Source organism: Agelaius tricolor, unplaced genomic scaffold (assembly GCF_023055355.1).
Source record: "Agelaius tricolor isolate 1412-34295 unplaced genomic scaffold, bAgeTri1.0.p SCAF_15, whole genome shotgun sequence".
Classification (NCBI taxonomy): domain Eukaryota; kingdom Metazoa; phylum Chordata; class Aves; order Passeriformes; family Icteridae; genus Agelaius; species Agelaius tricolor.
In genome coordinates, this window is record NW_027269275.1 from 15082396 (window position 1) to 15109938 (window position 27543).

At 44.3% G+C, this 27543-nt stretch overlaps 1 protein-coding gene across 2 annotated transcripts in view; it reads right to left on the minus strand.

The window, feature by feature from the left end:
- Positions 1-27543, minus strand: part of RANBP10 (RAN binding protein 10) — a 64633-nt gene that overhangs the window by 18743 nt on the left and 18347 nt on the right. For both annotated transcript variants that reach the window (XM_071440649.1, XM_071440648.1), the window contains exons 4-5: positions 11467-11634; positions 4215-4237 (exon numbers count right to left, since the gene is read on the minus strand). In XM_071440649.1, coding sequence (XP_071296750.1) covers positions 4215-4237; positions 11467-11634 — 191 coding nt within the window. The remainder of the gene's footprint in view (positions 1-4214; positions 4238-11466; positions 11635-27543) is intronic.

Sequence of the window (27543 nt, forward strand, 5' to 3'; positions counted from 1 at the left end):
CAGGCACGCCCGTGCACACCCGTGCACACCCACGCACACTCGTGCACACCCGCTCACACTCATGCACGCCCGCTCACACTCAGGCACACTCGTGCACGCCCGCTCACACTCGTGCACGCCTGCTCACACTCAGGCACACCCGCTCACACTCAGGCACACTTGTGCACGCCCACTCAGGCACGCCCGTGCACACCCGCTCACACTCGTGCACGCCCGATCACACTCGTGCACGCCCGATCACACTCAGGCACACTCGTGCACGCCCGCTCACACTCATGCACACCCGCACACACTCGTGCACACCCACGCACACTCAGGCATGCCCATGCACACTCAGGCACACTCGTGCACGCCCACTCACACTCGTGCACGCCCGCACACACTCAGGCACGCCCGTGCACGCCCACGCACACTCGTGCACACCCGCTCACACTCATGCACACCCGCACACACTCAGGCACACTCGTGCACGCCCGCTCACACTCATGCACGCCCACTCACACTCGTGCACACCCGCACACACTTGTGCACACCCACGCACACTCGTGCACACCCGCTCACACTCAGGCACGCCCATGCACACTCAGGCACACCCGCTCACACTCAGGCACACTCGTGCACGCCCACTCACACTCGTGCACGCCCGCACACACTCAGGCACGCCCGTGCACACCCGTGCACACCCACGCACACTCGTGCACACCCGCTCACACTCATGCACACCCGCTCACACTCACGCAAACCCACTCACACTAATGCACACTTGTGCACCCGCTCACACGCGTGCACACCAAAATCCCATTTTTAAAAGCATGTTTCATTCCCTCTCAAGGTGCTTCTGTGCAGCACCAATGACTGCTCTGTTTGCAAAGCAGACACAATCCTCCCGAATTCTCTGCTTCCCAGCATGTGCTGGGAGTCTGCAGGCTGGGGGAGAACTCTCTCTCTCTCTCTCTCTCTCTCTCGCCACTCAGGAACTGTTTGGTGTTGGGTTTTTTCCACTTTGCCCTAAAACAGTGGAGCCAGAAATGGACACTGGGCAAGGCACAGGGACACTTGTATGGAAATGAAATCTGGAAGGTGCCTGGCTGCGGTGCCTTGCTCAGGGCTGAACCCACATCAGATATTAGAACAGTAGAGGGGCAGACCTCCCTCCTTAGGCCCCATCAGAAACCCAGGATGACCCTCTCCTCCTCTATAGCAAGAGACATGGGCATTCCTGCAATTATCTGAAAAATTCCTTCAATTTATTCTTCCCTGTTGCAGAGATGAGGATGATTTAGGCCTGGAATGGGTTCCAAGAATGACTGCAGCATTTCTGTTCTCATTTTCAAAACTGATCTGGTTAAGAACCTGACCAACCTCCTCTACCTTTGAAATTATCAAACCTCAAACAACAAGGGGAAGAAATGAATCTATAAATACAGGCTGGAAATTGAAAACAGAGATCAGGATGACTGCATTACTGGTGATGCACTACATCTCCTTTCCTGTTCCCACACCAAGGAAGTCTCTGGGTCAGAGATGTGCAAATACAGCATGATAAAGGAAGAGCTACCAGAGGAAAATGATGTAATTACATTTAGTCCCACCATTCCTTCAAAACTGGCTGACATGGAAATATCTCTAATGAGGAATCAGATATCTCCACAGTCCATACTTCAGACTTCTTATTATCTTCTCAGTATCTTAAACCCAAGGGCTTCCAAAGCCGGGAATCAGACACCCAAAATAATTGGAAGTTGGAAGCAAACCCCCCAATTTTGGCTATGTTCATCTTTGAGCAGAAGCTGCCTACCCTCTACATCTCTCAAATCATCTCTAAGGTAAAACTCCATTTTTCCATGTGCGATGTGTTCTCTCTGCTTAGCAGCTGTTGGGGAGCTCATGTATCTCCAGCACCCTGCCAGATGCAGGCAGACACAATCCCAGAGCCCAGGAGATGCTTTTCCTGCCAAGTTCCTCAGGAACACCTTCCCCATGACACCTGGCCCACCTCCTGCCCTGATGTTACTCACAACCCCCACTGTTCATCTGGACCTGGTTTTTCACCCCCTTGTCCCTCTGCACTCCTACAATCCCACCCTGAGCTCTTCTGGTTTTTTTCATCTCCTATTATTCCTTCAAACCTCCAGGCAGGACAGACCTGATCCAGGCTTGTGTAAATAAGAGTTGGGCCGGAGCACTGACTTAAACTGGCAAAAAAAAAGAAAAAAGAAAAAAAGAAGAAACTCTCTCTTTTTCCTCTGTGGGAATTCACTCCTAATTCAAGCAGTTATTTTGGTTTTAACTTCAGCCTGTGCTAAGCCAAAATGTTTTTTCCTATCACTGTATTTTTGTACAAATGAAAACACCCTTTAGAGGAAACTGAAACAAGCCAAAGCAAGTATGTTTCAACATCTGTGTCTCTGGTTTTCAAATTAAACTATCCATTTCAACTTCCTAATATTGTGAATTCTGCAAAATATTGCTTTCACCATTTGCCTCTGGAAGGGGAATTTTGGAACAAGCATTTCAAGGAAATTATTTCTAATCTGGCAATGTTTTGAAGGGTCAATTTAATTCCTTGTGTAACCTCACTGATATGTAATCCTAAAATTTAACCTTAAGAATTGCAGAAGTAATGGGGTTTACTGATGTGTGTTACCAGTCAGCTTCACCACCCCTCAGGCTGTAATGCATGGGAAAGTTCCCCTTAAAGGCCCCCTGGAGGGGTGAGTAATGAGGAATGGACCAGAGCCAAAAATTCCATGTGGAGCTGCTCAAACCAGAGCACTTCAAGGGTCACCCAGGTAAGTTTGCTGTTCCCACTCCTGTTTGCAGTTAAATTTTCAGAAGTGCAGCTTTAGCAGGTGAAGGACACAGACTTTATAATGGACACTTTCTTTTTTTACCTTATAATCAGTGGATTATTGTGTTTGAGCCTGGAACAGAGAACTATAAAAAATGAAACCTGCAAGTGATCAGCTTCATATTCTCTATTGCCTCAAGAATTCTAAAATATCTGATAGACTTTAAACCAAAGTCTATCTTGGGTTTGGCATCCTGAACTGTTTGGAACAACCAATAATCCGTGGGCCAAAGGAGCAAAAAGAGCACATGGAACACATTGGTACCTGCAAGGGTGAAGGAAGAATGCAGTAATCCAAGGGAAGGATACTGGAAAAGGGAATGCAGTAATCCAAGGGAAGGATATTGGAAAAGAGAATGCTGAAGTCAGCTGTAGGCACCCTCAGGAAGCTGCCAGCAGAGCAGCAGAGTGATTTAGCAAATGTAGAGGGATGCCCTAGATCCATATGGAGGCAGAAGTCTCCCATCCTTGCTCACATCCACAGTTAAGAGGTAAAAAGACCCCATCAAGCTTCTTTTCTCCTCCGTATTGACAGCTGATGTGAAAAGGTCAATCAAATAACTGCAATTTAAATGCAGGCTATATTTGGGATACAGGAGAAATCTGTAAAGCCCTAAATCCCATTGGGAAGGTGAACAGGGAGTATTAGACATTATTCCTCACAAAAATTAGAGGAACAAGATAAATTTTTTGACAGGAAGTACAGAACAAAGCAAAGCAAATTTCCTTCCACACAACAGCGAAGTCAGCCAAGAAAATTTATCACTTTGGAGGCCTAAAAAAGTTATCAAAATGAAGAAGTTTGTCAGAGGAAATTAATTTGGAGTATTTAAGTACAAAGACAGGAGTGCAACCTTTGGGACAAGAAGTCCTGTGTATGAGATGGATGCAGTGGATGTGTGGGTGTATGCCTGACCTGGGTTTACCTTTTTCCACTGAACACATCCTCCTTGTCCAGGAACACTTGGGTCTAGAAAAGAGGGAACATTTTCTCGTGCTTTTGTGAGATCTGACTAGACATCAGTGTAACTATGCACATGTTCTCCTCCTCAGAGTCAAAGCTGCATTTGGAAGACAATGACCTGTAATGAAGTTTGCATCCTTGCTTTAATTCCAGGAGAAGGAGCAACAAATTCTTAGAGGTGGTGAGGGATAAGAGGAGGCATGTGAGTAGCCCACAAACCCAGTCACAGGATTTTGAAGTTGCAGAAAAAGAAGCATCCACATCATTCAGTAATAATGTGTGTTATCAGGTTTTTTTCAACAGGGCATCAAACAGAAAAAAAAAAATCACACCCCCACACTCTTCCCCCTCCCTTCTGTTTGCATCCTTACTTAAAATACTGAAAATAGGTGTACTTACAGGGAGGTCTGTAAAGGCTATACCTGTGGGGGGAAAAAATATTAGAATTAAAAAGACAAAGGATTTTTTCCCTGCTTGCCTACATCCTTAACATGCTACTAAACATTACTGCATTTCAAATCCCAGCTCTGACCCTGCATTTCACTGCTTCATGTATTTACAAGTAACTTCCCTCCCCAGTCCCCTCCTCTGCAAGATTTTGCATCTGGAGAAAGGTTCATGAAAAAGCCGAAATGTTTTCAACATCTATCCCAAAAATTTGGTTTTCTAAAAGCAGCTCCTCTTTCCTTTGCTTCTCCTGTTACTAGGAAGGAGTTAGTTTTCAAGACTCACTTTGGTGTTAGAAACAGAATTTTAGTATAAAGTTTCTTTGGTTTAGGCTGTAACTGCTTCTTCTTATCAGCCAGAGGAAGAGGAAAGAATATTCAGCACTTGGCATTAGAAGCTGCAGCCAGGAGCACCTGAGAAACTGTGCAAAGAACAGCCTCATCCTCAACTCAGCTGATACAGCTCCAAACAGAAAAGATGGAAAAAACGTGTATGGTTTCCCTTTTTATTTACATCTGGCATATCAGAAAAGAGATGTTTAAGCAGAGGCAGCCATTGCCTGGCATGGCTAACAGGGTTTGGCTGGAGACAACACTCACCACAGCCAGGGTGCCCAGGCACAGCTCTGTATCTGATTTAGGTGCAGTTACTGCCCCAGAGGATGGGGCCTCTCCTGCCGTGGGTGGGATGCAGCAGCACAGGGAGATGGATCAGCCAGAGCCCCCCAGGCTTTGGGTCACCCTCACCAGCAGCACAGGGGACACTGCTGCCATCACTGCTTTCCCCATGTGTGCTCCCAAGAATGCTTCTTGTCCCCAGCCAGAGCAAGGCTGGTACCCACACCAGGACACCCAGTTCTCACACACGTCCCACCTCTCCTCCTTCCCTTCTGCCTGGCACTGGAAGGACTGCAGAAGCAGGAGAACACCACCCTCTGGTTTTAATTTTAGGACTATTTTAACCCAGAGCTGCAATGTAATCTTACCAGATCAGTCTGAAATGGTAATTTAAACCAGTTTTAGGAATCAAGATGGGAAACAAGTAATTTCTATTCAAAACAGCGCAGACCTAAATCAAATGCTCAGAAAGAAATCCTGAATATTTTACTAAATAAACAGCAAATAAAGACAAATTAACACCATGGCAGATAGACAGTATGGTTTAATGAACATCCTGGCAGTTTGGACCTTATTTATTGAGCACCCTTTCTACAACCCAACCAAAGATTGTGAGCACAGGTGATGTTGAACACGTGGCTGAGGAAAACATTCAGCAATCATTTCTCTCACCTTGTCACCTTGCCCAGATATTGCTCCTCACTCAAACCTTTTTTTCACTTTGCAATTATTTTGCTCAGCTGGATGAAAAGGTGGATGAAAGCTTGTTTTCCTACCCTTATGGCAGAATGAGACCAACCTCCTTGAGCCTGCTGTCCACTGGAGTCTTCCTCTGCCCCCAGCACCTCTGAGAGCCAAAGGTGGCCAGGCTGGTGTATCTGTGTGGCTGGAAGCTGCTTCCAGCACCTGGACAAGCACTTGGTTTTTGAATGGACAAGGTGGGTGGAAAATTGCCTGAACTGTCAGGATGGAAGAGTTGTGATCAGCAGTTCAAAGTGCAAGAGTTGTCCCTGTCTTCACCAATGACCTGGACAATGGGACACAGTGTGCTCCCAGCAGGCTCACAGCTGTCACCAAACAGCAGAGTGGACACCAGGCTGGAGGGCACCGTGCTGTAGCTGGAGAAATGATCCAGCACAAGCCTCCCAAACCTCAACAAAAGCACCCTAAGAGCCCTGCCACCAGGCTGTGATAGTCCCAGGAAGGAGGACAGGATGAGGCTGCCTGGAGAGAAAGCAGAAAACACTCAGGGTCCTGCTGGGCAACAAGCAGAGCAGGAGCCAGCAGTGGGTCCTTGCAGCAAAGGACATCAACCACATCCTGAGTGCTTTAGTGAGAGTGTAGGTTAAAGGATGGGATTTCTCCCTTCTTTTCCAACACTGGTGAGTGTACACTCCAGTTATGATGCTCTCTTTAGGGCTCCCCAACACAGGACACAGTGAGACTGGAGTGAGTCCAGCAGAGGCCAGCAAGACAAAGACAGGCTAAGGGAAAAGTCTCTGTTCAGTCTCAAAAGCTTTAGGGCAGACACCTATTGCTGCCTACAACTGTCATATAGGAGGGTGTAAAAAAGGCTTTTCTCAGAGATGCATGGGGGCAGGAGACAGGAGGCAACACAGACAAGCTGCAACATGGGAAATTCTAATGAGAAAAATTCAGTATGAATTTTGGTCAAACACTGAATCAGGACCAGAAAAGCTCCCAGATGATCTCCATTCTTAAAGACAGTAAAAACTTAATGAGTTTCTGAGTAACATGATCTAGTTTGGGCCTACTTTCAGCAGGGTGTTGGATGCTTGACCTCCAGAGATCCCTCCCAGAGAAAATAATGCTATGATTCTATAAATAAACATATTACATTGCCTTTACAATGAGACAAATGCATGTTTTCCACATACTGTTATGTAACTCAGACTAATAAAATGCTTTATGCTTGGTCTGTTGCACAGACATGTCTGCTCAGAGTTTCTGCACCTGCACTGCTACACACCTGCATCAGGAAAGCCAACAGCAGAAAGTAAAATAATCACAGCTTGAATGTGAAACTGTTTTCTTTCTCTGCAGTCCCTCCAAAGCCTGGATCCAGTTTAAAACCACAACCTTAAAAACTTAAGGAGTGGACAAACCAAGAGGTCAGGAAGCAAGAGCAAGTGTGTGAAGAGCAGTGACATAAAGACATTAAATGAAGGTTCAGTGCTAGGGCACAGTGTGATTGACATTTTCACCTGCCAACCAAACAAAGGACTTCCACCTTCCATGACTGCACTTACACATGACCCCATGCACAGAATGTTTATGGACCTTCCAGCCCATCTCTGCTCTCCACCCAGCACCAATCATCCTTTCTGCCTCACAGCTGACCACTTACAGAATTCAATTTGCACAAGAAAATGTACATTGGGTACTCAGCCACAGCACTGCCTGCACAGCAGGGAACTCCTCCAGCATCTGTTTAGGGAACTGTGACCCAGGGAATCCTTAAGCACTGCTGGTGGATTGCAATGAACACAACTCCTTCAGCAGTGTGGGCATCCTAAAGAGCAGACCAGGAAATGCCAGCCCAGGAAAATACTTGAATACTTCTCCAACGTGCTGCTGAGGAGAAGCACTGCCAAACCCACACAGCTCTACATGCCCTTGGAAATAGATCCTCCAGTGAGGCCACTGGGTAAAACTGCTCATACACAGAACAAGGCTGTGGCCAAGTCTGGTATTTTCTGTTCATTTTGGTAGGGAATGAGGGTGGTGAGGCCCTGGCACAGGTTGTCCAGAGAATCTGTGGCTGCCCCATCCCTGGAAGTGTTCAAGGCCAAGGTGGATGGGGCCCTGTGCAACCTGGTCTCATGGAAGGTGTCTCTGCCCACAGCAGAAGGGTTGGAACAACATGATTTTAAAGGTCCCTTCCAACCCACACCACTCCAGGATTCTGTGGTTTTAAATCTGATTAATCTGAAGTCTTGTTTTGAACATCCCAATGCTCTTGCTGTCCACAAACTTCATTTGAAGCCTTGGGGTCAAACCTATTAAATCTGGGACTGACACCTGCATGTCTCTCACAACAGGTTTCTGCATTACTCCCAATGTTCCCCCTAGTCTCTAAACTGGCTGCAGAATGGATATTTTACTTTTTAGGTTAACTTGGTCTTTCCAAGAGCCTGCACTAGAACTCAAACTACAGGAAGTTTTCTATGCCAAGACTTCAGAGGGTTGCATGCTCTTTTTATAGCCATGCTGCTCCATTTACCTTGGTCTGCTGTCAAAGTCTGAGATCTGAGACACTCCTACATTAGTCCCTGAGCAAACTCATCCACTTAAACCCAGAGACCTGCAGCAGTCACATTTCCTCCTCATGTTCTGGTCCAAGACTTTCTGCTTAATGGCTGGTGCCCCAACATTTCTCCCTGTTTCTCTCCAAATTCACTCTCATCACACTTCTAGCCACATCTCACTATGTTTTTTACTGCCAGGACTCTGCTCAGAACTTGTCAAAAGTGTTTCATCAGCAGCCAGAAGACATTCAAGACATTTTCCAGAACAGAGAATTAAGACTACATACGATGTCAAACAGTTTTCATGTGACGTCTCCAAATAAAGTTCAAGACTTAGCTCCAACCAGAACATCCAGAATTTGTGATGGCCAAGAAAACAGTTCTTATACAGTGCTCCTGATGGATCTGATTAAATGAAAAAGTATGGAGACAATGGAAGATAATAGTTAAGCAACAGAAGAAATTGCAAGGAAAACAAAAGGGGGGATGTCTAATTAATAGATGAAAAGGAGAGGACTTAAATGGTGAAGAGTGAATTAGAAAGACAAAGCTACAGTAATTCCACCAAAAGAAAGACAAATTCAAACTCTGAAACCCTGCTCTCAAGCTAACTGGCCTCACAAAGGGGCTGATTAGCCTCATGAATATTCTTGGCATCTGCAGTAGGATTACACAATTACCTCATCTCCTAGAGGAGACACACATGGCTTCCACAGCTCCATGTCAGGGAACACCTAGAAAAACACACATTCACCCCCTTCCTGGCAAACCCTGCGTTTACACAACACAGAAATGAGATTCTCAGGTTAGCACTAGATGTCATGGAAGTTCAAGATCTTCAAGGAGCTGCTTCTTTCAGGGAAGAAAAACATTCTGACTTTCAAACAAATCATTGCTCCTGCCTCCATTTGGCCTTGGTTCCTCTGCTGACACCTGTCTGACCCCCTCCTCACACCTCTGCTCTGTGCCCACGAGGAGCTGTGTGACCCCTGCCAAGGGCTCCTCTCCTCAGCATTTCTGAGCATTCTGGATGCTGTTTATTTATCAGGGACACAAACAGACACTGCTGGCCCTGACCAACAGCCTCCTCAGATAAGGTTTTCATTCTGCTGTTAAAAAGGCAGTAGAATGTTCCTGCAGCTTTTGTGGGGTCACCCAGCAAGGCCTGAGCTCTGCTGCTCCCTTCTGCACTTCCACCCCTGTCTCCTCTATCCACACCATCTCTCCTCCCCCAGTACAACCATTGTGCCACTCCAGCTCAAAGAAAAGCTGCTACACACAGGAGCCAACTGGGAATGCTAAGGAGAGGCTTCTACCTGTCCTTTTCTCACACAGTTCATGTCCTGTACACCCAAAGAGCTCAAAAGGACACCCAGGGGACAGCAATGCTTACACCTAATGCTGCTTTAAGCATGGTAACTTTCTGTTACCTTTCCTGTTTCTTCCCACTGGCATTATTCAGGGGTAGGCTGTTCCTCAAGGGGTCATTCAATGTCAGATTAGAAAACCACAAGCTTTCCATCCAACAAAGCCCCATCTTTGAAGGAAAAGGAACACTTCAGTTTCAGAAAGGAAGACTACATAACTTCTCTGCTGTAAAGAACTCTGAATGTCCCAAACCAAACAAATCTCTGAGCAAGGACACAAGTCAAAGAATCAGAGGGTGGTAATGACAAAAGGTGACACAGAAGTTACTGAACTGGGCTCTTTATTTGGCTTCATCTGCCCAGAGACCCAGGCACAACACAGTCCTGGGTACAAAATAGAGAAGGAGAAAGCAGCAACTTTTCAGCTGATACAGATTATACTGTGGAGACTCTGGTCATTAAAAAGAAATTAAATACCAATGAACAAACTTGTATTCATTAAATAGAAGATCTGGCCTCCTCCTGACTCTCACACTTTTGTTATGATGAGGAGTAACAGCATCATCAGGGTGAAAAATAGTGAAGCTGGAAAACCACCCACTTAAACAACAGAAAACATCCAGAGGAGCACTGCACAAACCACTACAGGGAAATACAGGCTAAAAATCAAGGACAGCAACTAAAAAAAAGATTTTGTGAAATCTTTTTAACTATTTCATTATCTCAGTTGCTCTTGTTTTATCTTGTGTCACTACTAATCAAAAGCTCCTGCTTTACAGCATCAGCTGTTGCTTTCAAGCCTCTACTTGTCTTACCAGTACTGGACTGACATGGGCAGCCTGAACAAGCCCAGCTCCCCCAGCCTTTCCTCCTAGGACAGATGCTCCAAACCCTCCATCAGCTTGGCAGCCCTTTGCTGGACTCTCTCCATTTAGTCCATCTCTCTAAAATTGGGGAGCCCAGTACTTTTCCCAAGAGCTCACCAGAAATCCTGTACTCTCCAGGCACACACTGCACTCCAATCCCACTCCTTCCTTCAGCCCAGCCAGCAACTCAAAACATCTTTGCTCTCTTAAGTGTTTTGAGCAGGGTATTTTTGGTATTTTTCTACCAATTTGATCTTGAATTCAACGAAGTAGAATTGACACAGCAAGGAGAAGCAAAGGAAAGTAGTGCTCATCCCTCCCTGCCAAATCAAATGAATCCCAGTACAAAAAGTGAGATGAAACTACAAAAACTGCACATCTTATGTGTTAAAAAAAAAGACAAGAATTTATCTCATGGAGTGGAGAATATGTCATCCAAGGAATTTGGGGGGAAATGGCCAAAAATTTCTACTTTAGACAAATAGGATATGACAGATGCCTGGAAAACATCTGAAGTATTAATTTGGGCAAAAGTTTTCAGTCCTTAACTTTAAGACATTTACTGAAACAAGTGTGGAATGAACCACATTGTAGCTCAATGCTTAAGTCAGACCTTTCTTGTGCTGAATTAATGTCTGGCTTTGGGAATGCTCAGACCAATGTGTTGAGGCTTTCAGATGGACAAGTCCCTTCAAAAATGAAGACACCAATTCCACACCTTTGTAGGCAGTTGAACAAAACACTAATTAAACTTCCCACTTCTTTCTTTCTTTCCCTCTTGTCCAGCCATTAGACATCTTATCCAACCTCCCACCTACTGTGCAGTAGCAGAGGAAAGCAGAAGAAGCTGTGGATGAAATTCTATTATATCTAAACAAACTGAGCAGCATGGAAACCATTTTACCTGCTGGAAGCATTTCTGTCTTGGAGCCAATTTACAACTGCTGACAGCTGCTGAGTGCTCTTTTGCTCTGCCATTTTAACCTTACTCACAGGTGTGGGACAAGATTTACAATACAGCAAAGTATTAAACAGCAGCAAGAGCAGGGCTGGAGTATCCCTCTCCTGAGAACACCTTCACTTACCTAAACTGTGGCCATTTTTTGTGTAGAAGCAGGTGTTGTTGATGAGGTTGACACAGCAGCCAATCACATCTCCAGTGGTGAATGTGGGGCCATAGGGCTGCCCTGTCCCCGAGGAACAGAAGGAGTGCCCATCATCTCCATGGTACCCATAAGAATGTTTGTCCCATCCTGCAAAAGGCAAAAGGACAGGACAGCAGTGAAGCCAGTTCAGCAGAACCACATGGAACTACTATAACTCTCAGGACACCATTTGCTGTGGGGCTTTTAAAATTTGATTGCCACTCCTGATTCATTCCAATATTAATTTTCACATACCAGTAACTGAAAAAAAAATAATGGTCTTTAATCAGAACAGATCATTTGCATTTCAACACATTTCTCTTTTATCTCGCCTGAGGTGAAACAAACTCCTTTTGTAAAACACTTGTGTTTCTCAAAACCAAATTCTTCCCACAAAAGCATTTAAGAAAATAATTCTCAGTTTCAGCTTTGTCTGTAAGCGATGTCACAGGTGCACCAAATGGAGAGAGGCAATTTTTGCATCCTCAAATCTTTATTTCCATTCCAAGAGTTGATAAGGATTTCTGTTTCCATTGGGATACATAATTTCCTGTTCTGCAGACAACTTAAAACACAACCCTCAAATGCAAAGAGGAGTTCAATGCAAAGTGGTCTGTTCTAATATTAATATATTTTATTTCTTCTGCCAGTAACATTGTGCTAAGGGTTACAGCTGCATCCTGCCCACTTGTTCTTTTCTATGTATCCCAGTAATTTCATTTTGATCATTCTTCTGAATGGCACAATCAAAGCCACATCTCCCAGAGAGACAGAGTTCTTCCAGAAAGAGATATAACATTAAATACAGACACCTGTGTATTATATGGATATGGCTGGATCTTTAGGGAAGCAAAGAAGGTGCTTTGGCCATCCTCTGACCTTATACACCCAAGGGTGGTGCAGATTCTGTTAAATGTGGAGTGATGGCTCTGGCAAAGGGACTGTGTAAGAAACACAGAGGCTGTGCAGGAAATGCACATCCTGCAATGAGGCACAAAAAGACTGAGCACCCTGAGAACTACAGAGCAGAGCCCTGTGAAGGTGGGCTGGAGCACTTCTCTGAGCCAGGATTTTCCTCCAAAACCAACAACAAGATGAGGGCACTAGAAATTCAATCTTGTAAAACAGTGCTACAACACCGAGGCATCAGCACTCACATGCTCAGGGCTTCTCAGAAAAGCACAAAACAGTCAGTGCATGTCTAAGGCCCTGTTTATTGTACCACACCAAATGAATGCCAGTGGGAAAGTCAGGGAATGAAGCAAGACTGAAACATGCCACAGTCCAAGATTTTGGACCTCAGAGCAAACTTTGGGAGGGAAAGGCATGAAGGACTCCCAGCAAATTCTAGTCTAGAAATGGTGAGTAATTTCCTTTATGTAGTCCCACACATCCAACAGGAACAGACTGGGATGTCCCAAGAGTCAGCTCTGTCTTCCCTCGGATCAGCTCCAAACAAGCTGCTGACAGTAGCACCAGTCCTGTTTCAAATCTTCATGAGAGACAGGGACAACAGCACAGGCAGCACCCTCAGCAAGCACAAAAACAATGCCAAACTGACTTGCCAAAACAAAGGAGGAAGTGATAGAGGCTCTAGAGTCTGTTATCAAACTTTCACTGCTAAGACTCCATCCAGTAAAAATATCATTGAAATATTTTTGAATTTTAAAAACTGTGGCTCCTTTCCACTATCCCTTTTATTTGCTCTGTTGCCATCACTGATGTATTATTTTAGTCTTCCCAAAACCAGACCTGTTACATGAGTGTCAATTCAGAACTTCTCCAATGGAGCTGTTGAGAAGTTATAATTCAGATGGTAACTTAAATCAATTAATCTCTTAATGTACTCATAATGCAATCCAAATACACACTTCTAGATCTTCTGCATACAAAACATTTCTGGCACTACAAAGCACCTACCAAGAACTCGTCATCAGCTGCATCTGAGCAGTGAAGTGCTCACACATCATGTACTGGGTAAGGCTCCCATAAGAAATACAACAGCGTGTCCCACCATGAGGATGAGCTCACTAAATGCTTGGGCCAATGCAGACATTACTGGTTCTGCAGTGTGAGAAATAAAGGTTTCATTACCTACAGATCACAGCTGATCCTACTGAAAACACCCTCCTCCTGTTCCTTTATGACTTGAGCTTCACAGTGTCAGCTCTTGCTGTAGCACCAATGGTGGTGGGGAACTCCAGTGAAAAGTGACTGAATAAAGACCTTGAAGACAATGACAAACGTGGTACATGCAGCAACAATGCCTGGAAAAAGCTTGTTTTGAATCTTATTCTCCCCACAAAACCACTAACATAACCAGTTAAGGAAATTTGCTCACCCAGCACTTTGCTGATGTAACACAGAGTTTACTTTTTCAACTCAAATGTTGTGTAGTGCTGAACCTGGACCTGGCACCACACTAGGGGCTTTAAATCTACCCTGTCAGCCTTATCACATCACCATGGTCATCTTAAACAACAAACCAGAGTTGTTTGAGTGAACTTACTGTACTCACTGTAAACATAAACTGAGTGGCATTAATCCTATGCCTAACCTTAAGTTATTTATTAATAAAAAACAGATCTCTATTCCTAAAATTCTGCCCAAAATAAACATGAGGGCAGTAGCATACTGGTAATTCCAGCACTGGCCGGTTTCAGCCAGCCTTCTGAAATTGCCTAATAATCTGAATTAAAAACAAGAATCAGCACTTCTGGTACTTCTAGGTTAAAGTTTTCAGGGCCGGTTGATTTAAATAGTGTATCCCTCTTGAAAGCATTTGGCATTATCCTGGATTACAAGAAGAGTGGGCAGTAACTCACCACATGTATTTTGAACACACAGACTCCAACTTTTCTCAAAACACTTCCTGAAAACTTGGGCTTTTCCTGCATCATTAACAATTTGCTATCGCCACCTAGGAATGGGTCCAGCGTATTACAACCTCCTCTGGGACTCCCACGACACCCTTGGAGCCTCCAGTGACTCAACAGCTTCTTCCTCTACAAAATCCAGCAGTGTTTTAATAAGGACTGAATCAGAACTTCCTGAAACCCCTCCCCACAGGTGCATCTGCCAATTCTCCTGACAGTTTAACCTCTGTGCCACTTGTACTCAAGTACTGCAGAAGTCACTGCTGTGACCTGGAAGGCAGAGGAGGTGACACCCACATGCTCCTACAACAGCTGTCCCTGTGGGATAGGGGTCAGCCTGGAAGAGGATGCTCTTCAAGAAGTGAGACAAGAGAAGTACAGGATGTGCATGTATCACACCCTGACTGAACAGCATTACCACTCTCCAGCCACCTGTGAGCACAGACAAACTGAGCCAGATGGAGATTCTGTTCACTCAGTACTCCTGGAAGGATTTTGTCTCCATTAAATTGTTCAATCCTCTATTAAGAACATATAAACACTCATATCATTCACTGTGTCCTGCAAGAAAGGGTTTGACACAGTAACTGCAATCAATGAAAATGTGCCTCCTACTCCTTGGATATATCCTGTAATTCTTGCACAGGAGAAGATGACAAACAATGGATTTGGTGTCTCCATAACATACATCAGTATGCAGACCTCTGCAAAATCCCCCATAATGATCCCTTTTCCAGGCTGATGACTCCTAACTTATTTAGCTATTTCCTGCTTTTCTGACCATCATCATCTGAACCTTCTCTGGATTTAGTGCTGCCTGTGAGAACGGTGATGAAGATGCCCTATGGAGAAGGGAAGCAGGCTGCAGCTGTTCTCTGCTCTGCTCCCAAACCCTCTACATGTTAATCCTAGCATTTTCCCTTCATTGTCATTTTTACCACTGACCTGATGTTTCCATGAGGTTATTGTCATCACTCCAAAATGCATCACTGCTCCCTTTGCACAGATTCTCATGTGCACCTCCCTGTCAGGGCACATCACCTCAGCTCACTCCCCCAGCACCTCTCACCACCCTCAACCTCACAATCCTCAGCAGCTCCAGCAGCCCATCCCAGGACAGAGAGGGGCAGGCAGCTGCTCCTAAGAAAACCCTGGGAGAACCCACACACTGGCAGTTTGTGACTGGTAGCTCATTCCAACAAGGCTGTTTAAAGAGCATCTCATTTTGGTCTCTTGGTCATAGCCATGTCTAGAGCAATGGACACTCAGCACCCTGTGCAGTTGTGGCCAAGTCTAAAAATTCTCAAGTGCAAGTGCAGATTCCTCTCAAAATTTCAGAAATCTGGACAAAATTGGACAATGCACTTTTTCTTACAAAATACAGGTCATGGACTCCTGATGGACAATATAGACTGAAATCAAGTGACCTAGAGTGGCTGCAAGGTCCAGTTTACAGTTCTTTCCTTTCCCTTCCCCATCCTCTCTTTAAAAGCATAAAATCCTTTTAAATAGGAGAGACAGGCAGAGAACAGAAAGGATTTGGCCACCTGGCCCATGTGGTCAAAGCAGAACCTCAAGGTCCTGACTCTGACTGTTCTCACTACAGCACATTTTGAAGACAACACTTTGAACATGCAAACAGAGAATCACAAGCACTACAGGTAGGACTTCAGCAGCTACTGAACAAAAATAGGGTAAATTTACATCTCTTTGAATTGAACCCTTCAACACCCAAATCCAAAATATACCTATATATTGACTAACAAGATGCAGAATAGCTCCAATTGTGCAATCAAAGAACTGGAAGAAAGAAAAATAAAAACCATGAGTAGGGCTTGGGAGGACATTTTTGCATGCTCAACACCAAACTGAAGCTCTGTTTGGCCTGCTAACAAGAAAAAGTTGATATGCTGATCTTCTTGGCAGACTACCTTGATCCCAACACATAGGGGAAAAAAATGAACAGCAAGTTCCATTGCTGCTGCTTGATAAACAGATCAGAATTATGCAATGCCAGACACGTGGCAGAAAGGACTTGAGTTACTTCAGGACACAGTTACAGGATAAACTGATAAACACTCACTCTTAAGCAAGCACCAGAGTTAGATGTAGTGTGCTACTACTGTCCCTGACTATCCTACATCTGTCCCTGCTCAATCCCACCTTTCCCACTCAATGTCAGCCTTACTTTGCTCTTGACTCTTTGGCCAGATCCTGACTCCTGTACCTGAGATCAGACTCTGCTGCCTCAGAAGGCAGCAAGTGGGAGGTGGCTCTGTTGAGCTGGGTGACCATTTCCATCTCAGCACCACAGAAATAACATGGTGCTTCAGCTCTCTGCTTCAAGAGCCCCAGCAATGAACACAGAACTGCTGGTAGGCTCTGGGCAGAACTGGCATCATGGCTGCATCACACACCCAGGTAAAGCAGGACCTGGATAAGCTGCTCAAACTTCAAAGTGTAGAGCATCAGGTGGAGGATGGATGGATGGATGGATGGATGGATGGATGGATGGATGGATGGATGGAAGTTACCAAGGGCAGTATTTTCACCACGCCTTTTCTGGCCTGATGCTTTGTTCACACAGGGTGGAGGAGAAAGCCAAGTGATGACAGCCCTCAGAGCATCAAGGTTCAAACATGTCAAACTTGCCACTGGGCACAAGGGAACAGGGAAGCCAACACCCAGAGGGATCTGTACTGAGATCCCCTCTGATGACATGCCAAAGACTGACACACAAGGCCCAGTGATCATGGAAAATACACTTTTCCACTGAGTTATAGCCAGACATGTCAGACTCTTCCTGCTCTGCACTTGCTGGGCTGAAGATGTTGGCAGACAGATGAACTGTCACTGACACATGGACCATTCCCTGCCCATGAACATTCCAAAGGAGAAACACATTCTACTGCAACTCAGCCCAAGCATTCACAGTCATGGGTGCAGAAGCTGCTGCAAAGGGCAGGGCCTTGCTGACCACACATTCAGTGGTAACCTCCCTGCAGTCAGGGATACCTGGGGCATCTGAAGATGGAAGGAATGGTGGAGTATGTTTGGGCATATGAAGGGCAGATGGAAGTTCCTCAGAAAGAATCTGAAGATTTGTAAATAGAGTTTGTGTCTGTTGTATCATGACTAATGGGAGAGTTTGAGACTTACTCTTCAGGACAGACCCCGGTGACCACTCTACAATCTTTCCAAAGTTTCTCTCTTTCATATTTTGGAACACTTCTCATTTTTCTCCCTTCTCTATTCTTGTCCAGTATTTTGCCTGTGGCATTCCTCTTCCCACTCCCCTGGCCAGCAATCCTAGCTTCCCACAGCTGCCCATGCCAAGGCAAGTGGTGTGCAAACACTAGCTGCAAAGGGACAAGAACTTGTGTCAACACACTGAAATAACCCAAACAAAATTATTTTATAAGATTTATTGAATCCAAAGTCCAACAGAAACAGATCTACAAACTTTGCTTGTCCAGTGCTTGGGGAATGGGATGTGGAGGGTGGAGGCAGCAGCAGAGCCCAGAGTTGCTGCTGGACCAATTTCCAGTTGGAGGCAGGGCCTTCTCCATGCATTGTGCTGAGCAGGCTGCTATTGCTCAGCCAGCTATGGGTCTCTGGCAGCAGCAGAGCATGAGGTCAGGGGAGGGGAAGGTATATTCAACAGAGGCTGAACAGATGGCATCTGGTGCACAAAGAACTTGGATGTTGGTTCTACACCATCCTGGGCTGAGCACTCCCAGGCAGGGACAGGACAACCATAAACATGAGACAGGAGCCAGAACCACAGGAGAAGCAGAACCACCCTCTGTTGATGACTCCATCTTGCAGTGCATTGGCTCTGCAAGTGGATGTGCCTCTGGTGTGCATCAGTCCAACACAGGCCTTTACCCCCAGCAAAGGGAAGGCTCAGCAAGCTCTCTCTGGTGCTCCTACAGCCTCAGAAACCAAATGCCTGGGTTTGAGAAGTCTGTAAATACCTGGCCATGAGAAATCTGCTGCCCCAAGAAGCATCTGAGATGCTGGAGCATCTCAGCTGTCACTCAGTTTTACAGCATTTATGCCAAGCCCTATGAAGCTGCTTACACATCACATGTTTTGGTGAGAGCAGGGTGGTTGCTTTGCTTTCCTTTATTCAATCATGCTTTAGAATCAAATCAACTATTAGTGCTGTAACACATCTTTCTGCTGCCATAATGAGCCTACAAAAACAGCTGCTCAGTGGCCACAGCAGCCTCTGTTACAGAGCTGGGGATGTGGGCACAGGGGGGGCCCTGGCATGAGCACCTGTCTAGGTACAGCCACAACACCAACTGCAGGACAGGAATAGGAGCAGGGAACAGCATGCTCAACACATTACAGCATCTCCCTGGCACAACTTCAAGGGCCTGGACATCTGCCCAGAACATGTCAAGGGTAAAAAAAAAAAAAAAAAAAAAAAAAAAAAAAAAAAAAAGAGACCCTAAAACCCACTTACCCAGGGATATGAAGAAGCCCTAGCTAGAAACATCCCCAACCAGCTTCTATTTCTTCTACAAGGTGGCAAAATGACTGAATGCAGTAGAAGACCAAACCTTGCACTACAGGACCAATGCTTGTACAGAGAATAAAACCACTTTACCCCATGGAGCACAAACTTCCCTAAGCAGGGGCTGGATGGGTTCAGGTCCATAACCTTTGCAGTATCCCACTGAATCCTGTCCAGGGCCATGGAGCAATGCAGCACAGCATTACACACACCTCAGCCAGGCACTGCTGCTCATGGCCTCCCCCTCACCTCAGGTCCCAGCAGATGAAGCAGAGTCAGCCTGGCCCCTGCACAGACACAGCAGATGATGCTCATCAGAGAGTGCAGGACTCTTGGCAGGCCTGGCTGCAGCTTTTGCTCAGAAGCTAGTCCATGTTTTTTAATAAAGTACTTGCAACTGCAAAAGAGACAAAATTCAGTCCAAATCCTCACAGCAAGACTTGTGTGGCAAGAATCCAAGGAGAGGAAAAAAAGAAAAAAAAGGAATCATAACATCTCTCTCATATTAACAGAAAGCAGGAAGAAAAGGACACAGTGACCCAAAAATCAGTATGACTCAAGAGTCTGAGAGATTGAGCAGAATGTGGGTGCTAACAAGCATTGCCTGATCCACCATGGAGACAACAAGCAGAGCAGCACTGTACAATTCAATTTTTCACAATATTGATCTGGCACAGTGATTTTTAGACCAGATCAGAAAGTCCTACCATTAACAACCACTCACTGCATGTTAACTAGCCTCCAAAAAAACATCAAACCACAGTCTACACCATTATATAAAGTGGCACTACCCACTGACTCAAAGAAAAAAAACAAAACCAGAAGGCTCTGGACAGCTGCAACACAGGCAATACCTTTTCAACAGGAAAGGTCTGTTCCACCAGCCCCAGAAATTTGTAAGGAGTCCATTTCACTATTACTTAGCATGCACCACAGCACAGAATACAGTAATCAAGAAAAAAATAATCGGAATCAAGATGGCAAGTCCTCCTAACTTACAAGCTTGATGGTTCCATCTTCTGCCAGAGTCAGAACATGATCTGGGTTTCCCTACACCAGAGAGGTCAAGATGTGCTTGAAGGCATTTACAGCCCTGTGGAGACCACAGCCACAGAACAGGCTGTTTCTGCAAACAAAGGAAACGTTCTCCAGCATGATCAGGTCACCACTGCTCTATTATATCCACCATATTCCTGGCACACCACAGTGGAGGGGGTGGGCCACAGGGCAGGGGTACACAATGATGCAGGACAGGGATGGGGGAAAAGAGTCAGAGGAGGAACATTTCCATGTATCAATTTAGTGGAAGGGGTAAGGAACAACAATCAAAAGCTTATCACATATACAGCTTCAAATCTCATCATACTAAATAATTCACATGTTCATTTATGGGCCAACTTTTCAACCTTCAGCTGAGGGGCAAGAACACCTTTATAAAATATTAAGACACTTCCAGCAAAGTCTTGCAAGGTGATGGGCAAGAGTCACTCTACAGAGACATCAAGGCAGGACAGTTTAGTGACTCAGCCAAAAGAAATGTTAGAGATCACTGCAGAATGCAGGGGGTTCATGTACAGTTACTAGTAAAAACAATCCCTAAAATGGTATTTAATGAGCTAAGAAAATTACAAACAAAAACCCACTTATCTAAATACAAGACACTATGGAGAGAGAAGTCTTCCAGAAGAAGCACACCTCCTGATGTTAAGATGTTGCAACAAAGACTTCTAGATTCTAAACTGAGGTTTCTTAAATGCTTTCCATATTAATCAAGGTGAAGCAACAGGGTTTTCTGAAGAGGATCATATTTATCCATCAGTGGAAACAGCTGCTACCCAGCAGTTTGAGTTGTAGTGAAACTGAGCTCTGTGTTCATGCCACCTTTTATCCAAAATAATAGGTACAGCCACATTAAAGAATTTGTTTTAATCTGAAGAACAAGCAGTTCTGTGATTACAACTTGTGTTGACAGCTAAACTGCTGTCTCTAAAGTGCCAATCAACTTTTAGCTGTCACTAAAATACCTGGATTTTCCATAATCTGTGCTACAGCTGGAGATGCAACCTGTGGCAGGGGTGAAGACCAAACCCCAAACCCCACTGTGCAATGCCATCTCTGTCCTGCTTTGGAAACTCTGCTTTCCCATGGCACACAACCAACACAACCTGCTGGATGACAGAGAACCCATGCAAAGGCTCCAGCACAGCCATACCACACATCTCTGGGAACATGGTGCAGGAGGACAGAGCACAGAACCTCTGAAGAGGCCAGCCCAGCTCGGAAAGAGATGCAGCACAGAAATCAGGGCATGGAGAAGTGCAGGCCAGCACTAAGAATCACATACCCACACTGATGCCTGAGCCCTTAATGGCCACTGGGAACACTTTCTTTGATTATTTTCCAAGGCCAGGATTACTGTCTTGAAATACTGATGGATGGTTTTGTTCAACTTTAATGGCAAAGCACTTTCCCAACTGCTTCTGGGTGAGGCACAGCTCTGAGAGCTCAGCTGGAGCCTCAGTGTGCTCCTCCAGTCAAACCTGAAGTCTGGGTGCCCAAAGCCAGTCTAACTGAACAGACAACAGGAAAAAAAGAGAGGAAAGAAACCCAACACTTTCCTATAAACCCAACCAAATGGGCAGCAGTTTTTCTGGCTGCAGGCAGGACAAGCATTACAATCAATATGAGCAAACACATGACCTGAAGTCAGTCAGAAAGGGAAAAAGGCAGGAACTTTTACTGTATACAGTTCTAGTTTTCATATACATATCCATAAATAAAACACGGTATTAAATTTAACCTTAATTCAGAAGGTAATTCATCCCAATTCTGTGGTTCAGGAGCTGGTTTAGTTACTCTGCAGCTCTGAACACATCTGACAGCACCAGGTCTGACCTCATCTGGGGACCTGATCACTGTGGTGTCACCCCTCAGCACGTGGAAATGCCACATCTGTCCAACCCCCTGCCACAGCAGCTCAGCCATATCAGCCCTGAGCACCAGGCTCATCTCCAAACACATCCACCCCACTCAGCTCTGGCCATGATAAGCTCTGCAGGGCAACACCCCAAACACAGCAGCTGCGAGGAGGCAGCTTTGTCAGACAGCCCATTCATGAGTCCTGAAAGACTGAAGAATGGGAAAGAAAGAACTCCCAGTTCTTCTAAGGGACAAAGATGGGATGTGAATGAATGCACAGCACATGCAACAAATCTGTTTCAGTATTCAAGCTGGAATCTTCATACAAGTTCAGGTGAACTCAGCACATAAACTGAAAAAATGACTGAAAACAGAGAAAGCTGACATGGATGACAAGACAACTGAGCAGTTCAGTGGAACTGAGCTGAAGTTGATGGGTAGTGGACAAATAAATCATGAACGACAAAGATTCCCAAAGACACAGAGAAATTTTTTTAAAATAAAGATAGTATAATTTTAATAATTCTAAAATTTCAAATTTTAAAAATTTTGTGTATTTAAATTTTAATTTTAAAAGGTGTTCAGCTGATCTGCAGAGAGTAGAAGCAGGAAGAGAAAAGATGAGAGTGAGTTAAGCAATCCCAGAGGAACTCACATTCTTCAACATTATGATGCAGCAGGGCAGCCATTAAAATATACATAGAACACATGTACACACAGAATTTAGAGTGAAGATGAAGAAAGAAAATTTAATCAGTTGTGTATACCCAGGATAAACAAAAATTAAGTGCTCCTCAGATTACTTTCCTATGATGGCATTTTACATATACTGAACACAAGATTGATTCCATATGGAGAAAAAAAAATCTTAACACTAAAAATATGTGAAAGCTTAAGTTCAAAGGAAATCCTTTTGTTTTATTACAAGAAGCCCAAATTTCTTATTAATTTCTTTAGTATGACCTTAATTTTGACTTAAATTAAAAAAAATAAATAAAAGCTATTTTGAAAGTAGCAGATGGTGCAGTACAGTAAAAGCAGACTCAAGAAAGAAACAACCAGCTTAAACCAGTCTCAGGACACTTCCTCCCATAGGAGATTTTTTAATTTTTTTTTTCAAATGGGGCTGGGTAGGCTTTATGGCTTAGCCTTGTGTTTTGGACTGAACTCTTATTAGTGGCTGGAGTGCACTAACTGTGATTCTGGAGTGCATCTTGCAGTTTAGTTTAGAAGAAACAGGGGTAGCACAACCAAAGATGTAAATAAAACTACAGGCAGTGGTGACAGCCAGGAGATTTACTTACATAAATAAACTCCTTCTCCAAAAATACAGAGACTCATGGAGGTAAATCCAAAAGGCTCTGACTTTCAAAGGCCAGAAATCTCCAATCTGCTGTAACACTTATCTTTTCTTGGCAATGTATGTTTTTTATCCACCACTGTTCTTTGCACCACAATCATCTTCACCCACCCACACGAGCTCTTGTGTGCTGAGGAATTTTTCTGTAAATCCATTCTGCACAAATGGATTCAATAATTCCAGAGCTGACCCATCACACTGACCCACTTTGCTCTCTTTTCTTCCACTGTGCAGTGCTAAAATTTGCCATTTCTAAACACACTGATGACCTCTTAGGAGGTACAAATTATGCTTTCAGGTAAAAAGCAGTTAAGTCAGCAAAAGGCTACCCAAGTGAAGTTTCAGAAGAAGTTCTCAGCCTAAATAAAAATTCAGGGAGACAAGTCAGCCAAGTTAGCTTCAGCCCACTATGCCTGGAAAGACTGAAAAAAAGTATAAAAATGTCTCCATGATCAGGAAAACTGTTAATTGGGGAGAAATTGAATTGATGTTTTCAACACATATCTCTATCTAAAAATAACCTCTGACCACTGTTAACCACGTGATTCAGGAGAATAAATTTTCCCAAAGGAGCTGTTTCAACCTGCATTACCTGTGATGAACCAGGCAAGTGGACAGACCCAAGTTAATAACAAGCCCAGAATGAAGCAGTGCCCCCCACCCATTATTATTAACCCAATTAGGTGACCCATTCCACATGCAGCCCCACAAACTGGTTTGATAGGATAAATTAGAGGGTACCAGAGGCACAAGCAATTTTGTGGAGAGGAACTGGCACAGCCAGCTGAATGTGGAACCAACCAACACCTGTCCAAGGCTTTCTGTGACACCCTGTGGAAATCCCACATGCCTTTTTGGACAACTGTTTTTAAGGACAGTTCTGAAAGAGCTCTGCAGCAGGACAAACACCATAAGGTACTACAAGCCAGAGCTTCATCAGCTGCATAAATAAATAAACTTAATAGAAATTACTTCTAAAGACAGAAAATCAAGCAGTGTGTCCAAGTTGCTGATGCAGCCAAGAGGCTCTGAGAGCAGACTGATTCACTGCTTGTTTGCCACATACTGCTCATGCATTTAACCCCTTACTTCAGGGCTTTTGCTGATTGCTCTAGAAAACAAAAGCCTTTTTTCCCCAGGTAACCATGTAGCTTCTTCCCCTCCTGTTTCTGCTGAAGCCTTAAGAATTGTGAAAGCTTGGCAAGGATTTTCTTTTGCCCTTGTTTGCAAGATGGGATAAGAGCCACTTCCTGAACTTGCTCTGAATTTTAATGTTTTCTTTTACTATAAAAAGTAAGATACTTGTGATACATCCAGTGCTTGTGATACATCCAGTGATTAAATTTCAGAAAACATCTACAAAAGTTGTCATAAATCAAGAAAACCTGACAAACAGGGAAGGGTGAAGAGCCAGGGGTGTATGATTTGGAGAGAAGACCACAAAGCAGTGATAAAGGTTTTCATTTATAGAGCTACAAAGAGGAAAGAAATTAATTATTTTCCACCTCCACGTGATCCAAGAATAGGCTCAGACTACATGGGATATTCAGCTTTGTCATCACACAAGGACAGTGTTGGAAGAAGTTGCCAGAAAAATAATGAAAGACTGGTTTAGACACACACCTGTCAGGCAGGACTAATGCTAATTGAATTCACTTCAGATCAGATGATTTGGTGAGGTCTCAGCTTCTATAATTACTGCATTTAGCACTGACACTGAGTCCTTTAGCACAGGTCCTTTGTTTGTCAGTGGAGTCACAGAAAGTGACAAGCCAAAGCACAAACTAAAAACTTCCTTAAACACATTTGAGGTAGAAAGATTCCATAGCATTCACAGAAAACAAAAGAAACAAAACAAAGAAACAAAACAAAATCACCAAACAAACAAAAAAAACCCCCAACAACAACCAACAAGAAACCAAAACTGGCTAGAAGGAAAAACTGGAAGACTTTAGCAGAACTTCCCACTTGCAGCAGGATTAACTTAAAGAGTTACATGAGGCTGTCAGATCCTTGTGGAACTGAGGTTTGAAAATCTAGATACAGAACCTCTGCAGAAACCCATCCCCAACTCTGATGAGGAATAATATCTCCCCATGAGAATTTTACTTGTGCAGGACCAGGATCCTTGTGAATCCCTTCCAATGTGGGACATTCTATGATTTTATGATACAACACCTACCCAGCCTCCCTTCTCTGGTTGCTCCCAGAGAGGAGCACACCAGCATGAAAAACCCCTGGGAACGTCCCCAAGGAAGAAACAAGCAACGTTTTCCTCTCAAAGAAAGGAACAGGAGGACAGAGTCCTCAACAGTCTTGCTCCTCCTGCTTGCACCTCCTCTGGCAGCTTGAAGGATAAACTGAGAAGAAATAAAGTCCTACCTACAAATGCCAACAGAAACCTATCAGCAAGAAAATTCAAAGGAAAGGATCTCCAAACAAAGCTAAAATGGAAAGCCCAGTCCACACATGGGATTATGGAGGATGAAGGATGGCTTTCACAGAGGAGGAGAGCAGGGGGAATTCTTCATTCCCAGGGCTCATTTCTATTTTATGTCCAGATAAATGGGTCATTCACAAGGACCTTTTGCTGAACAAAAGACTCAGAACACCTGGACAAAATGTTTCTAGTTTTGGTGACTTGGCTCACAGCACTACAGACCCAAAAGCCAAACCCTAATAGGGAGAAGGTTCCTGTACACCAAATTCTCCTGATTTATCTGGCTGCACACTAATTCAAGTCTATAAAATATTCTTGAGTTTGAAACCTTGTTCTTTTAACAGAGAGTTTGGAGCAGACAGAGAGCGAATAAGCCAAGCAGCATCTTTTTGTTTAAAAAGCAAGCTGAAAAAATTACCAATGCTTCACAAAACCAAAGAATGGTGAGTGAAAGCTGGCACTCCCTGCAGCATGCACAATGCTGCAGAGCAGGGCAGGTCATTCATTAACCAGAGGGTGTTTAAAGTCTCTAAAAGTGATTGGTCAGCTCCTATCTGTGCTGTTTAAGAAACTGAAGCAGGGTATGCCTAAGGGTGTGGTTTCACAACATCTTAGGCTGAATTAAGAACTTGCTGCTACCTTAGAGATTCATCCCCCCTTCCCTCTCTGCCTGGCTCTTTGTTCCTGCTGGGGTGCCCTCAAAGAGCTCAAACAAATGAAATGTTATTTCTCAACAGCATGAAGACTTGAACTAATGCAGAACATCACATGCAGGGGAGACTCATTCCCAGTGTGCAACCTCACCCATGCTAAGGACAGGACACTTATCATCATCTCATTTTACAAAGGTTTGGTGAAACCTGTAGCAAACCACCAACACATTTTCAGCAGAGCTCAGGAAAACTTACTGGACTGAGGCCTAAATAAATTAATAAATAATAATAATAATAATAATAATAATAATAATAATAATAATAATAATAATAATAATAATAATATCAAAAGTACACTGCTCTGTTACATGCAGAATGCACAAATAAGATCATTGCTCCATGAATCCTGAAGGAACCAGCCCACCAGGTTCCTGCCTGGCCTGGAAGCTGCCCTGGCCAAGGTGACAACTGCCAGAGCCAAAGGCTTGCACCAGGGAAGAAGAGTGGCTGTGCAGATAGGGTGGAGAGGAGGGAAGGGTCAGGTTTCTCTCCTTTGATGACATGGAGTTAGATCAGTTCAGCTGCAACATGTAATTTCATCCTCAAATACCAAAATGCTGAGCACACGTGAAAAAAACTGAATGTGGGGAAAGAAGTGAGCAGAAAACATTTCACTAAAAGCCACTGGTTGAAAGCAGAATGCTTATTAGTAAATGTTCTAATTGTCTTTAATATTTTTTTTTTAAAATCAAGATATGTCAGGGTCACAAAAGCTGGTAGTTAATAATAATCCCACAATTATTTCAGACCTGCTGACTGAATTTCAAAGCACAGCACAAAGAAACCCTAAGTAGAGCATGGATAGGGAACCCTCCAATTAAAAGCAATCTCTATTCTCAATGCAGACAGGGGTAGTTCAGGAAACTCAGTTCATGTGCTCCAATCACATTTGTAATCTCCAGAGAAAGCTCAGCACTACCCCCACCAGCACCCAGCTGGGTTTAAGCCAAAATAAATCTGGCAATAAAGAGCAAATGCCCTGACTTGGAACTGGATATGGCCAAAGTGTTTGTCCTTGTGGAGGGAGAAGGATTTTGAGACAGAACCCAGCAGCAAGACTGTTCTTTGAATTAGGACTCCCAGGGTGCCACCAAGTGAAACTGGGAACAAGAAAGGGACCAACTTTGGCTCCTGTACCAGGCTCTGGTCTCCCAACCACCACTTGTAGTGGTTACACACTTCCC